This window comes from Asterias amurensis, chromosome 19 (genome assembly GCF_032118995.1).
Source record: "Asterias amurensis chromosome 19, ASM3211899v1".
Taxonomy (NCBI): Eukaryota; Metazoa; Echinodermata; class Asteroidea; order Forcipulatida; family Asteriidae; genus Asterias; species Asterias amurensis.
The window spans coordinates 11,073,231-11,091,677 of NC_092666.1; the positions used below are offsets into that span (position 1 = coordinate 11,073,231).

General features: G+C 39.7%; 1 protein-coding gene across 2 annotated transcripts in view; it reads right to left on the reverse strand.

The window, feature by feature from the left end:
* Positions 1 to 18,447, reverse strand: part of LOC139951371 (serine/threonine-protein kinase SIK3-like) — a 61,254-nt gene that overhangs the window by 14,145 nt on the left and 28,662 nt on the right. The window contains exons 3-11 of one of the 2 annotated variants that reach the window (XM_071950242.1): positions 13,080 to 13,241; positions 12,454 to 12,578; positions 10,593 to 10,716; positions 9,263 to 9,495; positions 7,797 to 8,084; positions 5,563 to 5,859; positions 4,537 to 4,707; positions 3,026 to 3,135; positions 1,207 to 1,639 (exon numbers count right to left, since the gene is read on the reverse strand). In XM_071950242.1, coding sequence (XP_071806343.1) covers positions 1,207 to 1,639; positions 3,026 to 3,135; positions 4,537 to 4,707; positions 5,563 to 5,859; positions 7,797 to 8,084; positions 9,263 to 9,495; positions 10,593 to 10,716; positions 12,454 to 12,578; positions 13,080 to 13,241 — 1,943 coding nt within the window. Of the gene's footprint in view, positions 1 to 1,089; positions 1,640 to 3,025; positions 3,136 to 4,536; positions 4,708 to 5,562; positions 5,860 to 7,796; positions 8,085 to 9,262; positions 9,496 to 10,592; positions 10,717 to 12,453; positions 12,579 to 13,079; positions 13,242 to 18,447 lie in introns of both variants that reach the window. The other variant, XM_071950241.1, reaches the window with a different exon arrangement.

Genomic DNA, 18,447 nt, shown 5'->3' on the forward strand with positions numbered 1-18,447 from the left:
TGCAAGACTGTTTTTCATTTCACCGTTGAATTAAGACAAGAAAAAGTATGCTCATTCAAAGTAAAACCAAAAAAATCATTAGTACTTTCAAGATATTTTTAATCATTATTGTTTTGGATTTTTTTTTTTAAATGAGAAGTACATGAGAAATCTTTCTTGGGGAAGTTTAAACTTTCATCAATTGTACTTTTATACGCCACCACTGGACACAACAAAATATCAGAAAACAAAACTGATATTTTGAGACCAATGTTTTTAAAACCAACGCTGTATCCTATATTTGGGGTTACCATTTGGCCAACTAAAGTATTTCTTTTATATTGTGTTGATGTTGATGTGTGATGTAGTAACTCCAGGGGTATGGGGGTTGTTAAGGTTTGAGGGGTGTTGGTACGGTTAGGGGAAGGAGGATGGACATTTTGCGGTACTTTATGTATGAAGGATTTAGAAAAAATCTTCATGAGATGTTTTTAGGTTCTTTTTTTGTAAAAGCTTATGTAATATTTTGATGTTCGCAATGGTTTCACATAAAACTGTGCACGCATTTTAAAACTAACAAATTTTTGCTTTCCCCCCAAAAAAAACCCTGATTTTCCAGCTAAAAACGGAGAAATCACATCCCTGTGTCGGGTGAATTTTGGAAGAGGACAATATGTGTGATTCTGCCATGATGAATAAGGAATAAGTAACTGCGCCTCAAGCTGTGATGGCAATGATGAATAAGGAATAAGTAACCGCGTCTCACGCCATGATGGCAATGATGAATAAGGAATAAGTAACCGCGTCTCACGCCATGATGGCAATGATAAATAAAGAATAAGTAACCGGGCATCATGCCATGATGGCAATGGTGAATAAGGTATAAGCTACCGCGCATCATGCCATGATGGCAATGATGAATATGGAGTAAGTAATCGCGCCTCATGCCATGATGGCAATAAGTAATCGCGATTAATGCCATCATGGCAATAATGAATAAGGAATAAGTAGCCACCCCTCATAAAGCCTGTCCATGGGAAGGTGGGAGGGGTAAGGGTTTGGGGACCTACAAGTAAAAACCGGTAAGCATTCATCGTCATCATCACATACTGTCACTGGTGGCGCTTGACCACGTCGTTGAAGACTGTGGTACTGATTGAAGACCTCGTCATCCTCCTCCTCCTCCCTCTGACTTTTGGCAACATCATCCTCATCGTCGAGTTTCACCTGGTTAAGCATCTTCTCCTTGTGGAGCTGATGCTGCGCCTGCTGGAGCTCCTGCAGCTTGGGGTCGACCGGCGAGCACTGCTTCTGCAACTGGTGGTACTCCTTGTGGAGCTGCTTCAAGGAGCTCTTCTGACTGCCGGAGTTGCTTCCGCCGGCGGCGACCCGCTCCAAGTGGGCCCTAAAGGCGTGTAGGTTTGGCATGCCGTCGGAGGCTCGGCGTGTCGTGATGTAGTTCGCCGGTGGGTACAGGCTCATGTCGCGGTGAGGGTTGCCGCGGTCAGGCGGCACGTGGAACCGTTCTCTTCGAACGGAGCGCTGGGGTACAACAATCGGGTGTTGCATGAGGTTCCGTCGGAGTTCTTCTGGAAGGTCATGTGAGGGCGCTTCGGAACATAGCGTGTGCCTAAAATGGCCTCCTCTATTTCTCAAGTACCTGAATGTTAGACGGATATTTGAAAAAATTGGCACTCTTTTCGTAAATCAAATGAATTCCGAGAATAATCCGTTTCTCACATGTCTGGCTTTCTTCACTTGATTCAAGTGATTAGTGCGATTAAACTGAACCAAAATAAATCCTGTTTGTCGGTGAGAATTGGTTTGATCCGGAATGTCCAGTTTACTCTTGGCAAGAAAATTTAAAACATTGCCTGATAATCAAAATGCTCCACATTGCTCCACCAAACTGAATATACGAACGGACAAAGGAAACCATCTTGTACACAATTGCCTAATTGAACTTTCGGGAAAGGTCGGCGAAAGCCCCTTAAAGCTATGGGACACTTTCGGAACAGAAAAAAAATAAAAGTTCACAGATTTACAAATAACTTACAGGGTTTACGGAAGGTAATGGTGAAAGACTTCTCTTGAAATATTATTCCATAAAATGCTTTACTTTTTGAGAAAACATTAAAACAATTATCAATTCTCGATATCGAGAGTTACGGATTTATTTTAAACACATGTCATGACACGGCGAAACGTGCAGAAACAAGGGTGGGTTTTCCCGTTATTTTCTCCCGACTCTGATGACCGTTTGAGCCTAAATTTTCACAGGTTTGTTATTTTACATATAATTTGTGAAACACAAAGTGTGGGCCTTTGGACAATACTGTTTACCGAAAGTGTCCAATGGCTTTAAGTCACACAAATATAAACTCATATTTCTCATAATATTTCCTTCGTCAATGGAGACAAATATCCCCGTTTCTTGCCACAGAAAAATTGGATTGCGACGATCAAACCATCAAAAGATCAGCTTGTTTTAAAGAATTACATGGAAAAAACTGCGCACATAAACACCCTGTACACAGGTACTGAGCATGCATATTTATCTCCGTTGGTGCGTTCAAACTTAGTAACTCCAGTGTGTTATCAGCGCTTGATTCTCGCTTTGTGAGTGTAATTATAATAATAATAATAACCGTATTTATAATGCGCCTTTTGCTAAAGGATACAAAGCGCCAGGTATTATTGCGGCAAGGAGTGGTGCGAATTTTTGAGATATAAGACCTAATCCTTAAGCACTATGTAATGGTTTACAAGGTGCTGTGGCGCAATATGCTGCCAGTCCAGCCAGGAACAACGGGCGAACCCCTTCTCTTTTCGATAAGTGCACTGGGTCCTTTTACATGCGTTTACACAACACATGGGACCAACGGACGAAGCAATGGTTATGTGTCTTGCTTAAGGACACAAGTGTCACGGCTGGAGTAGTGCGGCAAGAGACACGTGATCAAAGACGGCTTTGTAACAATAGTTTGTGAATACCCTGGCGAGCCGTTCGAACTCCTTATCTTCCTTCCTCCATGCTCTGACTGACCTTTGAACTTCTTCTGGATCGGGTTCTTCATCATCCGAGTGTTCGTCCTCTTCCGGAACACCAGCTGCTGCAACGGTCGGTAGTCTCTGCTGTAACGACTCTCCCGAGGTCTGTAAACAAAGAGGAGCGTTTGAATGCATTGCAGGCATGTGTGCCCAACGGAACATTTTTTTAGGGCAAAGAACCCACAGCTTTAAAGGATTTGGGCACTTTTTTTTAACATAAAACACAATTTCCACAGACTTACATCAAAATTACACCGTTTGAAGATAATGATAGTAGAAAGTGTACCTTAAAATATTAGTTGCTGAGGTGCTGTAGTTTTTGAGAAATGAGTAAAACAATGTCACGAAATTACGTTTTTACATGCTAAAATATTTTTTGTCTCATGATCACTGAGACAATAATTATTTTCATGACATTGTTTTACTCATTTGTAAAGAAAAACAGCGCCTCAGCAAGTAATATTTTTAGGGAAGCTGTCTACCATCATTATCTTTAAACGGTGTAAGTTTAGTGTAAATCTGTAGACATTGTGTTTTTTGTCCTCTACAAAAAGAACATAGGCCCTTTAATAGCAACGTACATTGTGCATTTGACCAAATCATCCTCATCATCGGTAACAGCGCCTTTGCAGTCAGCGCACCAACCCTTTGGAACTCTCTCAAATCCCAACTATTTACTCAATTTTTGGGGGAATCTTTCATTGTTAAGTTAATTTGTTACTTTCTCTTGTATAAATTTGTTTATTTGTATTGTAAAGTGCATTGAGAGTACTTGTACAGTAGTACTGAATTGCGCTCTATAAGGTTTTCTTCTTATTATTATTACTAATATTATTATCATTCTCCTTATCCTTCATGGTTAACATAGAACCAGTCATCCAATGCAATCTGAAGGGGATTAGAACAATTGCCTTGCCTGTGACTCGACGTCTGCTTCTAGCTGGGGGATCATAGACAGCCTCGCTACCATGGGCAGCGCGCATTATCGACCCCTAACTCTGCGCACTTTTCTAACCCCATGTCTTTCATTGGCTTTCGAATGCGCACATTTTTAAATGCCCTGAGTTTTCAAAAAAATGTCCATTCTCCTTAAAGGCATGCAGTGGACACTATTGGTAATTACTCAAAATAATTGTTGGCATAAAAACTTACTTGCAATGGAGAGCTGTTGATAGTATAAATCATTGTGAGAAACGGCTCCCTCTGAAACAACGTAGTTTACAGAAGTAATTTTCCACTAAAATATTTGAATTTGATTTCGAGACCTAAGAATTAGATTTTGAGGTCTCGAAATCAAGCATCTGAAAGCACACAACTTTATGTGACAAGGGTAATTTTCTTTCACTATTTTCTCGCAACTTGGACAACCAACTAAGTTCAAATTTTCACAGGTTTGTTATTTTGTGCATATGTTGAGATACACCAAGTGAGAAGACAGTCTTTGACAATTACCAATAAAGTCCAGTGTCTTTAACATAAACACAGACAAGAGAATCAGATTCCTACCTGTCCGGCTAGGTCCACATGGACGGGCTGACTCGTTCTCTTGCTCAGGAATTGATTCTGGAACTGCTGTAAATGCAAGTACATATTAGCGCCGCCGTCCGACGCCCTCCGACTAAAGTTGCCATGACCCCCTGTAGCCTCCAGAGCAGGTGGCTTGAGTAGATTCTGTTCCTGGAATGAATGGGGGGAAAAATAAACCATTGGTCTGAATTAATAATCAGGGAAGCGATAGGCTGTCGGAAAAAAAGGGTAAAGTGGGACAAATTGCGAGTGCGAAGCCTGCTTGTATACCATATACACTATATCTTTGTTGTAAACCAATCTCAGCTCCCCGGAGAGTATACAGCCTGTGCTGCCAAGTACATAATGTATCACACTAAGCTATATCAATCACAAGAACCATCTCTGCCCTCAAAGGTACCCATTTACCCCTAGGTGAAGAGAAGCGTTTACAGTTACAGTGTCTTGTTCAAGGACTTGAGTGTCATGACCGGGATTCAAACCCACATCCTAATGACTTAAAGGCAGTGGACACTATTGGTAATTACTCGAAATAATTATCAGCATAAAACCTCACTTGCTAACGAGTAATGGGGAGAGGTTGATAGTATAAAACATTGTGAGAAACGGCTCCCTCTGTAGTGACGCAGTTTTCGAGAAAGAAGTGATTTTCCACGAATTCGATTTTGAGACCTCCAGTTTAGAATTTGAGGTCTCGAAATCAAGCATATGAAAGCACACAATTTCGTGTGACAAGGGTGTTTTTTTCTTTCATGGTTATATCCCAACTCTGACGACCAATCAAGCTCAAATTTTCACAGGTTTGTTATTTTATGCATATGTTGAGATACACCGAGTGAGAAGACTGGTCTTTGACAACTACCAAAGCTGTCCATTGTCTTTAACCACCAGAACTTGAATTCCATGCGCTTAACCACTCGGCCATGACACCCTATGTATTCATAGACTTGAGAAACCTCTGTATTACTCAGTAGTTTTTTCCCCCCCAAGTCCTTTGGAGTTTACCTTGTACGTTACCGGTTGTTCAACCTGGTTGTAACCTGTTAACAGTGGCAAGTTCATTGGCAAATTAGTGTTGAGCACGACCGGCGTCAGCGTTGGTAAAAGGTGATGCCGGTCCGCACCGGAATGGCTCCCTCCTTCCTGGATGTGGGCAGGTAAGATCTTCATCTTCATGTTGTCGGGGACCTCTTGGCTCGGGTCAGCTAGACCGAGGGTGTGGCGTCTCATCTGGAGGTAGCGGGCGAGGGCTTCTGGGCAGGGTTCTTCTGGATCGCTGTCGACGTCGACTGGTTGACCGGCCTGGGGGGGTGAGGATCGAGAGAGGGGAAAAGAAAACAAACAGTTAATAGTTAATAATAACAACAAGTCCTTAGGCCTATATAGTGCATTTCACAATAACCACCTTAATGCACTTAACATTAGTGCCCTGGTCATCGGGCCAACAACATTCCTTTTTATATTTTTCAGCTCCCTGGGGCGTATACAACCCTGGGCAACCGTAGCGCTCCAAAGGCTTTATCGTAAACAATATCAATCTCTATCCTAGCAGGTACCAAGACTGGGGGTGATCACAAGAGGGGAAAGGAAAAACAATCGGTGATAAATTGGGAATGATCTCTTAATCTTAATGCTTTGCTGAGATGTACAGAGATGACAGAGCCATTACAACAGCTTTATTACAAATACAGAATCTCTTTGGAACACCTTGCCTGGTTCATCGGGATAGTAAAGCGAGTTGAGTTGAGTACATGGTCTGAAGCCCTGCCTGCTTACACAAAGCACGCAAATGTCAAAACAACCGTGGGCCCAACCTAGCCTGAGTCGAATCTGGAGCCGAAGCCGTGGATTCGAAAAGGGCCTTGGTTTGCGGTAACACTATGTGTGTAACTACTTGCTGGGTAGATTATGTTCTTTTGAGAACTTGTCTTGCTTTATATTCTACTACCGCGGAGTAGATTTTTTTGGAAGTCAGGACACTTCTCTACTACCGCAGAGTAGATATTCCAGTTCTGAAAAGAACTGTCCTGCTTGTTAACTACAACCAGGGCGGAAGGTAGGAAATTGGTCGGAACTACTACTTTCGCTGTTAGTATAGATGTAAGAGACTTCCCATTATAAACTTCCATAGCGCTGAGTGAGATCTCAATCTTTTAAAGACTCTGGACACTATTGGTAATTGTCAAAGACCAGTCTTTTCACTTCGTGCATCATTCTCAACATAAACATAAAATAACAAACCTGTGAAAATTTGAGCTCAATCGGTCGTAGAAGTTGCGAGATAATAATGAAAGAAAAAACACCCTTGTCACATGAAGTTGTGTGCTTTCAGAGGCTTGATTTCGAGACCTCAAATTCTAAACATGAGGTCTCAAAATCAAATTCGTAGAAAATTACTTCTTTCTTGAAAACTATGTTATTTCAGAGGGAGCCATTTCTCACAGTGTTTCATACTATCAACAGCTCCCCGTTACCAAATAAGGTTTTATGCTAATAATTATTTTGAGAAATTACCAATAGAGTCCATTGCCTTTAAACACAATATTCATAAAAACCTCAGACAGTTTCGCTATTCCTATTGGTGGAGAGCGCGTCACGTGGGTGTGTATAAACCTTTTGTTTATGACCAGTAAAAAGTGTTAAAACATGGGCGTGACACGGGAGCTTGACCTGTGCTTATAAGACAGTTATTTCATTCCTATTGGTCGAGAGCAACGCGCACAGCATTCCCTTATAAGGAGTTGTTTACCCAAGGGCGGCGGAGGGCCTTACCATTTCATAGCTGGAGGGGTGTTGTGTTGAAAGAAATCATTGAACAATTATAATTTTTGCATTTATTTTACTTTTTGACCAAAAGTGTTGATGTTTTTTGACCGAAAAAGTATTTATGAATGGGAATCAAAGTGTGTTGAATCGGTTTTCAACTAGTGGTTTAAACCCGCCGAGGCCTGAGTCTTGATAATTTACTTCGACTTCGTCTTGGTAAAATTATCAAGAACCAGGCCTCGGCGGGTTAAAACCACTAGTTGAAAACCTCTTCACCACACATTGATTCCCTTATTTTAAAACTGTAACTCTTGCGTTGCTGAGAAGAAAGAAGTAAGAGCCATTCCAACAGCTTTATTCAAAGTAGTGCATCTCTTAGGAGCTTCTTGCCTGGTGCATCTTTTCCCTCCATCCTACAATCTAACGTAGACCAAACAATTTACTTTCTACATGGCCTAATGACGTCAACTCACCTGAACAATCTGATCATTCTCGTTCGTAAACCGGACTTGGGGAATCATCCCCGGCAGTAGCACCTGACGCTTCATCGTCCCCGAGGTCAGCGACGACGCCGACGACATCGACGTGACGCCGTCCGACGTCGCGCTGTCGCTCGGCGACGGCGAGGAGCTCGTAGCAGTGGCCTGAGCATTGCGGTTGTTTTCGGCGGGATGGGCGGCGGCTTTTTGGTGTCGTTTTAATTTGTCGAGGAAGAGGTGATAAATTGCACTGAATTGATCGAAGCTTTTACCGCTCAAGGACTAAGGGGAAAAAGGGAGGAACAAAACCATTAGTATATACCGAACCTCGGTAAGGTAATTAAGTTCACTTTTCTGGGAATATTTAGTTTCACAACCAGAATAAATAATTAAATCAATAAATAAATCAATCAAACCTAGAATAGACCTCATGCATTGACGTCACCCAGCCACCATCTTAGAGGTAACTGATGACAAAACAATAGAAAATACACAGATTTGTACGTGCATCGCACAGGATTGACCTCTAGGCAAGGGCGTACTTCCCAAATGACATCAAGTGCATAAGGTCTATAGTATTAAGTTCACTTTTCTGAGAATCTTCGTGCCATGTGAAAAATGTCAAAAACTTTGATTTCAGCTTCAGCTACCTGTACGTATGTACACCTGCAAGTGTTCAAGAATAGACTGAAAATCTAGCCATAGCTTTAGCCAAAGAAGCAGTTTTGGACCAACCTAATTAATGCTGGGCGAATAGTGAAATTTTGTTATTCGGATACTGCTGGCCAACTATCCGAAATTAACCGGATATTCGAATATTTTTTTTGCCGCTAGAGGGCGCTATTTAAAATAAAAATAAAATAAAAAAATATTTAAAAAATATTTTTTTTTGCCGCTAGAGGGCGCTGTTCGTTTGTGAATGAGATCTTATGGGCGGATTGATATTAGTTTTAGACAGTGTCACTCGGTTCATTCATAAAAATGACCGGATCTAATTTAAAGATGGCGATTTGCTTTTTCTTTTGATCGTGATTGACTCTACGTGAAGGAAAACTTTTGTAATCTTTGAACAAAATACGTCGGAAATGTCATTGTTTTAACTCTTCACGGAGGTGAGCATAATTAAGTACTTAATTTATGCTGTTTTATGCTGTCTTAATAGAAGTTTCATAAGGATTCAGACAAAACATTCATATCAGTTGTCGCCTGACGTCCGCGGATATTCGGATATTAAAGAATATCCGGTTACTTGTTTGTAATTACAGAACTATCCGGTTTATAAATAGGTATTCGCGCCCTATGCGGATATCCGGGTAAGAAAAAAAGGCATTCGCGGTTACGGATAGGAAAACCTATTCGCCATTAACCGGATATTCAAATAATTCGCCCAGGCCTAAACTTAATTCACAACCAGAATAAATAAATTAACCAATAAATCAATCAACCAAAAGGCAATTCACCTGCACGATGAGATCCCTTTCAATACCCAATGAGACCATGTGCTGCACGATGAGTTCGTTGATTGGACTGGGCCCGTTTGCCGTTATGGCCACCTTGTCGTACTCTGCGATCATCTCGTCAAACTGCGCGCTCGGCTCGCCCATCTTCGTCCACTTGTGGTTCAGGATCTGTTCTGTGTTGTAACGCTTGGACGGGTCAAGGACAAGCATGTGTCTGATCAGATGTTCACACTCTGTGAGTCAAAAAAAAAATTTAAAATTAATAATGCGTGTTGTGGCCTAGCTGATATAAGCAACGGACTCAAGCTCTGGTGTTTTATTATTAGCAGAGTGTGGGTTCAAGTCCCAGTCTTGACACCTATTCCTTATTAAGCAAGACACTTTCACATGATGCTTCATCCTTCGAGTGAGACATTTAAATTATGATTGTAATGTTTTACTCTGATGTTTAATTAATAAATTTTAAGTAACTGTTCTCCTCCCTATAAGAGTGTACAGTTCTTCTCCCTCTCAGTTTTTCTGTGTTAGATTTAGGCCATTTTAAATAGTAATGTAATGTTTTACACCAAATTTTTAACTATGTAACTGTTCATGTAATTCTGCTGCTGGCAGCGAATTGAATAGATTTTTAATAAACCATTGAATGAAATGAGACGTAAAGCTGTTGGTCCCAGTTCACTTATCAAAAAGAGAAGGGGTTCGCCCTGGTGTTCCTGGTTTGATTGGCTGCATATTGCGCCAAAGCACCTTGTAAACCATTACATGGTGATAAAATGAGTAGGGCTCATATTTCCAACATATTCCCACATAAACCTTCCCGGTAAATTCTCAATGTTGAAGCGCCTAGAGCATTGCTGAGTGATGGATATAATTGCTATAATTGCTATAAGAATTACTATCATGTTTAGTTCTTAAACATGTATAGTGCATTTTACAATAACTGTATCAATGTGATTTACATTTAAGTGCCCTGCCGTCGATTTCACAAAGAGTTAGGACTAGTCTTATATATCGAGTTAGGACGAGTAACTCGTCTTAACTTAGGATTAATCTTAAGGTCTGCATGCTACAGTGCAGGGTTGGGACTCGTCCTAAGTCCTAAGATTAGTCTTAAGTTAGGAAGAGTTTTGTGAAATCGACGGCTGGTCATTAGGCCAATAACATTTCTTTAATCTTTCTCACCTTCCTGAGGAGTTTACAGCCCCAAGCTGCCGTGGCGCTTCGAAAGCTTTTTCATATACAATATTAACCTCTACCCTCCAAGTACCCATTTATACTCTTGGGTGAAGAAAAGCAATTAAAAATGTTCTCTCAAAGTTTCGACACTTACCTGGACTCATGAAAAATGGCACCCTGAACTGACCGGACAGGACGCGTGACCTTAGAGCCTGTAACGTGGGCCCGTCAAATGGAAGAGCACCAGATACTAGTACATACAAGACAACACCAAGACTCTGTTGAAAGAGAAGAGATACATTATAATAATAATACAGCATTTATAAAGCGCACTAAATCTGTGGAACATTCAAAGGCGCTGGTCAAAGAACAAGAAGAAAACTTCACTCAATATCTGCAAAGGCTAATCTGAAGAGATGGGTTTTGAGAGAATGTTGGAATCGAGAGATGTCATGTGTGTCCTTGAGATGTTGAGGCAGAGAGTTCCAGAGGCGTGGTGAAATGTTACTGAATGCCCTTAGGAATTAGGAATTGTTAGGACTCAGTTTCAAATTATGGTATTCGGCCTGGGTCTCCCCTTGGTCTGGAGTATGAAGCCGCCTGGACCCAATTTCATAGAGCTGCTAAGCACAAAAATTTGCTAAACATGAAATTTCTTCCGTGATAAAAACAGGATTACCAACCAAATTTCAATTTGTTGCATATTCCTTGTTACTGGTATTCAACTAATGTCCTGAAAATCACGTGAAAATTTGGTTTGGAAGTCCTGTTTTTATCAAGGAATACTTTTCATGTTAAGCAAATTTTTATGCTTAGCAGCTCTATGAAATTGGGCCCTGAACCTAACTGTCAAACCATTTTTGAGTAAAAGTAATTCAATGTCAATGGGCAATTTTCAATGTGTAAATTTAGGGATGTGGCTTAACTATTTCACATATTTTTTCATTACCAATTTGCCTTCTATTTAATTTCAAATTTTAAATTTATGTACAATTGTTGTAATTCAGGTACTCAAGGCGCTGTGTACACATACAAACTTTCCGAAAGATAAGTTAATGCAGTGATGGATTCTGAGACCCAATTGTTAAGCGTCTTATAGGGGTTTACAAGGTGCTACGGCGCATACAGCAGCCACAGCCAGGAACACCGGGGTGAACCCCTTCACTTTGCGATAAGTGCACTGGGTTCTTTCACATGCGTTACACAACACATGGGACCGACATGACCGATGGCTTTACATCCCAAGCAATGGTAAAGTGTCTTGCTTAAGGAAACAAGTGTCACGGCTGGGGATGCGAACCCACACTCTGCTGATCAGACACACTAGAGTTTGAATTCGGTGCTCTTAACCGCTCGGCCACGACACTTCCCTTGGCCGAGAGTTGTGCCCAGTGTGAACATGCTTCCATTGTCATCAGAGATGGTGGTCAATGTGCACTCCATCTATTTCATTAGAAATACTGACTCGTGAAATAAAAGTAGACGGACTTGGAGAAAGGACAAGCTAACAGGTTCTGCTGGCCAGTCACTAAAGAAGTTAAGCTTTAATACCTTTTGTAGATCAAGTTTTTTACCATGACATGAATCCCTACTCACTGTGAATGGAGATATGTAATATAATTTACCTGTAGAAGTTCTTGAGAAAAAAAAAAGCTAAAATTACAGAGCAATATCCTCATACAGGAGAGTTGCATAAATCTGTTGTAGTATAATTAACAATAGTTAGCAAATGTTAAAATAATTATTAACATAATTTTCACCTCACTGAGACAAAAATTACTTATGTGAATTTTGTTAACTCATTTCTCAAACACTACAGTACCTCAGCAACAAGTTTTTAAAGGGAAGCTCTTTACTTTCATTATCTTCAAACTGTGTGAGTTTAATGTTAAAAGTATGTGGACAAAAAGTACCCAATTCCTAAAAGCAAATTTTTATAAGAGGCTTTGTAAAATTGAGCCCATGTCCGGCTGGCAAGTCACTAAAAAAGTTAAGGGCAAAGGTTGTTAACTAACCCAAACATCAGCCTTAGGTCCGTTATACTCCCTCCCTTCAAAGAGCTCCGGAGCAGCGTAGGGCGGACTTCCACACCACGTCTTCATCAACTGACCTTTCTCAAAAAAATTACTAAAACCAAAATCTGAAAACAAGACAAGTTTTATAATTGATTAGAATATTAATAATAACATAGTGCATTTAACAATACTCATATTAACATATGTATCAATAACTACGCTTTAAGTTAGTGCCCCGGGGGTTAGCAACTACGATTGATTTGCAGTCACATGTACGATCAATTTTGACTCTTTGTGAAATCGACCCCAGGTCATTGGGCCAACATTCCCTTTTAATTTAAAGCTTCCTTTCTCAGCTCCCTGGGGAGTAGTCAACCCCTGGCAAGCGCTCCAGTGGACTTTTCACACACAAAATCAACATCCGGACATTTATACCCCTTGGTGAAGAGAAGCAGCATCTTGTTCAAGGACACAAGTGCCATGACCGGGATTCGAACCCACACTCCTACGACTAAACCACAAGAATATAATCTTATAACTACTTGGCCATGACACCCTTCACTGATGAGTGGTGTTGACAAACAAAATTTTGTTTAACAATAATGAACGAGCTTCCTCACACTTACCTGCTATTTTTACATTCATATTAGCGTCCAACAACAAGTTCTCCGCTTTTAAATCTCTATGCACAATTTTCATACAATGGCAGTAATGAACGGCAGCAACAATCTGCTTAAACTTCTGTCTTGCTTCTCTTTCTGTCATTCGACCGTGGGATATCAAATGATCTGTTAAAAAAAAAATTAAAAAAAATTATTTAAAAAATAGTAATACTAATTATAACACCAGCCTGATACTTTTTTTTTTTTTTTGGGGGGGGGGGGTGTACATGTAAGAGAAATAAAGTGTGTAAAAAATGGACATTCAGAGACACACTCTGCCACCTGGGCCCATTTAATTACGCTTACAAGAATAAGCTTACTAGCCAAACTACCATGCGACAAGTGAAATTTGTGACTGATATCCTGCTCATTTCTGCTTAACAAAAACATAGCAATATTTCCTGCTTTTAAGAGGCTCTATACAAGTGGGTCGGTCCAGGCATGGTGTACAAATGATTGTGTACTTCGTACTACATTAAAGGAACACATTGCCTTGGATCGGACGAGTTGGTCTAAAAAAAGCGTTTGAAACTAATTGTTACAAAATGCATATGGTTGGAAAGATGATTTAAAAGTAGAATACAATGATCCACACAAATTTGCCTCGAAATTGCGTGGTTTACCTTTTACTTTGCGAAATAACACGGTCGGCCATTTATGGGAGTCAAAAATTTGACTCCCATTTAATGGCCGACCGTGTTAGTCGACGAGGTAAAAGGAAAACCGTGCAATTTCGAGGCATGTTTGTGTGGATCATTGTATTCTACTTTTACAGCATCTTTCTACCCATGCTTTTTATAACAAATGGTAACAAACGCTTTTCAAAGACCAACCCGACCGATCCAAGGCAACGTGTTCCTTTAAGGCCCCTTGATAACAGTTCGGCCCAACAGCTTAAAAAAATTACATTATTTTTGAAAAAAACTCAAGAGGTTTAAAGTTCTTCGGAGTGCCTACAAGAACCGACTGAAATGTGTCTCTTTATCTCGAAAAGTCAACAATCTGAATTAGGCATTTCTACAATCCAGGAACTGATTGTACATCATGCACTTTGCAGTCAAAACCAATCATTGCTGCAAAGATTTTTATTTTTTATTTTTTTTTACTACATATCCTGTAGTCTGTTTTCAAATTTCTTTTGACAATAAAGGGCTTTGATAACTCAAAAACGCGACCACCTTTTGACATTTGAAAGGAAATTTTCAAATTTTTTTTATTTACATCCACATAATAGGATTCAAACAATGGAATGATTCTAAAAACTACTGGCAGGTGTGATACTTCCAATTGCCTCCATGCCCCCTGGTCATTGCCTTGGTGCCCATTTGAAAATTTACAACTTCCTTATAGGGTGTCCTTTTTGATACCTCAGCAACGCGACCACCTTTTGACATTTGAAAGGAAATTTTCACATTTTTTTTGTTTACATCCACATAATAGGATTCAAACAATCGAATGATTCCAAAAACTAATGGCAGGTGTGATACTTCACTGAGGCAACGAAGGCAATTGCCTCCATGCCCCCTGGTCATTGCCTTGGTGCCCATTTGAAAGTTTACAACTTCCTTATAGGGTGTCTTTTTTTATACCTCAGCAACGCGACCACCTTTTGACATGTTTGAAAGGAAATTTTCACATGAAAGTATTTTTTTTACATCCACATTATAGAATTCAAACAATCGAATGATTTAAAAAACTAATGGCAGGTGTGACACTTCACTGAGGCAACGAAGGCAATTGCCTCCATGCCCCCTGGTCATTGCCTTGGTGCCCTTTAAAAATTTACAACTTCCTCACCTAGTGTGTCCTTTACCGAGGAGAAAATGCCTTGGTGCCCTTCCCGGTTAAAAACAAAGCATACAGGCCTGCCAGTATTTTCTGTCAGCATTTAAAGACACTGGACACTATTGGTAATTGTCAAAGACCAGTCTTCTTACTTGGTGATACACATCTCAACATATAATGCACAAAATAACAAACTTGTGAAAAATTGAGTCAGTCATCGTTCATCGAGGATTTACAGAAGGCAATGGTAAAAGACTTCTCTTGAAATATTATTCCATGAAATGCTTTACTTTTTGAGAAACCAGCAAAACGATATAAATTCTCGTTAACGAGAATTACGGATTTATTTTAAACACATGTCATGACACGGCAAAACGCGCGGAAACAAGGGTGGGTTTTTCCGTTGTTTTCTCCCGACTCCGATGACCGATTGAGCCTAAACTTTCACAGGTTTGTTATTTGATATAGAAGTTGTGGTACACAAAGTGTGGGCCTTGGACAACACTGTTTACCGAAAGTGTCCGATGGCTTTAAATGTTGTATAAATAAGTTTTTTTTTGTTCTTCTAATCTCCAGTGTCTTATGATTATTTGAAATTCTCAGAAGCGGAACAGGGGGGGGGGGGGATGTAGCAAGCCTGGGGGCTAAACTTTAAGGAATCATTTATCTGTCAAAAACATCTTTATTTTTCTTCATGTACCAGTAGTTTGATCTTTCAAAAATCCATTCATGTACACTGTACTATCAACCGATCTACATGTATGAACATGCACCGACTTCATGTGTAAAATATCAGGTTTTAAAGGCCATGAGAAATATAATTTATGTTACCAGGGTCTGATTTTGAACAGATCGTTTTATTTTTACAATATGAAAAAAATATTTGATTGTGAAAATTGAAGAAATTAAATGTACACTACACATGCATACTAGTGTGTATTAAATTTTCACCAATTCTGTTAATTAAGGCACTGAACACTTTTGGTAATTACTCAAAATAATTAAAGCACTAAATTGTTTACAAAACAAAGAGCAACGGAGAGCTGTTGATAAAACATTGTGAGAATCGGCTCCCTCTGAAGTACAATGTAAACCTAATTTTTGAGAAAGATTGTAGTTTCTCACTCAAATATTATAGGCCTGGAACCTTCAGGCATGAAACTGCCCGTTGAAAAAAAAGAGGAAAATTTTCGAAGGCACAAGTGCAGAGCGAGGCAGCCGAAACGCCACGGGACACGAGACCCACAATGGTACCCTAGAAAATGTTGAGGTTTATTATGCTCTAAGGTGCAATGGTAGCATGTACTAAGCTTTTTTTTTTTTCCATTATTGTAGTTTAACATTGTTGTTGCAAGGCATAAACTCGGCTATTAAAAAATAATAATAAAGAATATTATTTTAGCGCCGATCATTTGTTTTGTTTTTTTTCTCGGAATTCCGCGGAAACGCGGAAGAGTTGCATGCGTGAACCTTTTAGGCATCTGAAAGCACACAAGTTTGTGCAACAAAATCTTTTTTTTTCTTTCATTATTTTCTTTCACCTCTGATGACCAATTGAGTCAAATTTTTTACAGATTTGTTATTTTTTATGCATATTGGGAACGAGTGAGAATGGTCTTTGACAATTACAAATGGTGTACAGTGTTTTTAACATTAAAGACACTGGACACTATTGGTAATTGTCAAAGACCAGTCTCCTTACTTTGTGTATCTCAACATTATGCATACATGTAGAACAACAAACCTGTGAAAACTTCAGCACAATTGGTCGTCGAAGTTGTGAGATAATAATGAAAGAAAAAAACACCCATGTCACTCGAAGTTGTGTGCAGTCAGATGCTTGATTTTGTGACCTCAAATTCTAAACTTGAGGTCTCGAAATCAAATTCGTGGAAAGTTACTTCTTTCTCGAAAACTTCGTAATTTCAGAGGGAGCCAATTCTCACACTGTTTTATACTATCAATCTCTCCCCATTACTTGTTACCAAGTAAGGTTTTATGCTAATTATTACCAATAGTGTCCACTGCCTTTAAAGGGTTTTTTTAATGGATACTTTTTGTGGATCATGTTTTTGGCCATGACATGAATCCCTACTCACTGTGAATGAAGATGTATATATAATTTACCTGTTGAAGTTTCAACTTCATTAGTCGACAAGTTTTTTAATTAAAAAAAAAGTGAAAACCACAGAGCAATGTTTTTCGGAGAGTCACATATACATTGTCCATAATTAATTAAATTTTAATGAGACAACAAATCATTTTCAAGACATTGTTTTACTCATTTCTCAAAAATGACAGCACCTCAGTAAGTAATTAGCCTTCTACCATCATTATCTTGAAACCGTGTAAGTTTAGCGCAAATCTGTTGACATTGCGGTTTGTGTCTTTCATACAAAAGGTTCCAAAACCCTTTAGAGTAGAAACAAAAATTGATAGTTTCAATGAATTTATTGAGAAAAGTTTTGTCCGGTACTGCCATGGCAACCTCCTCATTAGCGGGAGTCCGAGACCCCCCACACACAAGTAACCATCTCCACAGGTTGATTTTAATCAGGTCCTACTTCTTGATGTGCTCAATAATGAGACTGAAACCTTACAAAGCGGCAGAGATTTGTTTCTCCCTTCGCTAACGAAATGCCAGATGAAACACCTGCCGCTAATTATGTCTAGTCATACCGTCCACAGAGACCTTCCTTCCCTTTACCTTACAGCATTGTCAAGCAGCAAATACACTTAGCAGCAAAAAGGAATTGGTATGCAGCAAAATGGCAGCGTCCATTTCTTCTCCTAAAGTACACTGTACGAATAGTCACCGTGGTCAAGTGGTTAGACTGCAGGACTTGCAATCACAAGGTTGTGGGTTTGAATCCCCAGATAACCGCTGATTTCACAATGACTAGAATAAATATTGTCGTCTAGTTACTGAATCACAATTTCTTGATTTGTGCAATTCATAATCATAGACGTTAATACAATGTTTGTATGAGAGAGATTAGCTGTTGCCAGCTTGGTGTTTATATTCCCTTGTGGGAGTTTGCCGAGTTCCCTTGATGGGAAGATCATCTAAACAACAAACAACAGCCAAAACGCTGCAGAAAAAGAGTTAGCAGCAAAAAATCAAAAACACTTAGCAACAAAATGGCAGCATCCATACCTGCTCCTAAAGTACACCGTATGAATGGCCAAAAAGCTGCAGAAAAGAGTAAGCAGCAAAAAGCAAAAACACTAAGCAGCAAAATGGCAGCGTCCATACCTGCTCCAAAAGTACAATGTACAAAATATCCAAAAAAGCTGCAGAAACGAGTAAGCAGCAAAAATCAAAAACACTTGGCAACAAAATGGCAGCATCCATACCTGCTCCTAAAGTACACTGTATGAAATAGCCAAAAAGCTGCAGAAAAGAGTAAGCAGCAAAAAGCAAAAACACTAAGCAGCAAAATGGCAGCGTCCATACCTGCTCCAAAAGTACAATGTACACAATATCCAAAATAGCTGCAGAAACGAGTAAGCAGCAAAAATCAAAAACACTTAGCAACAAAATGGC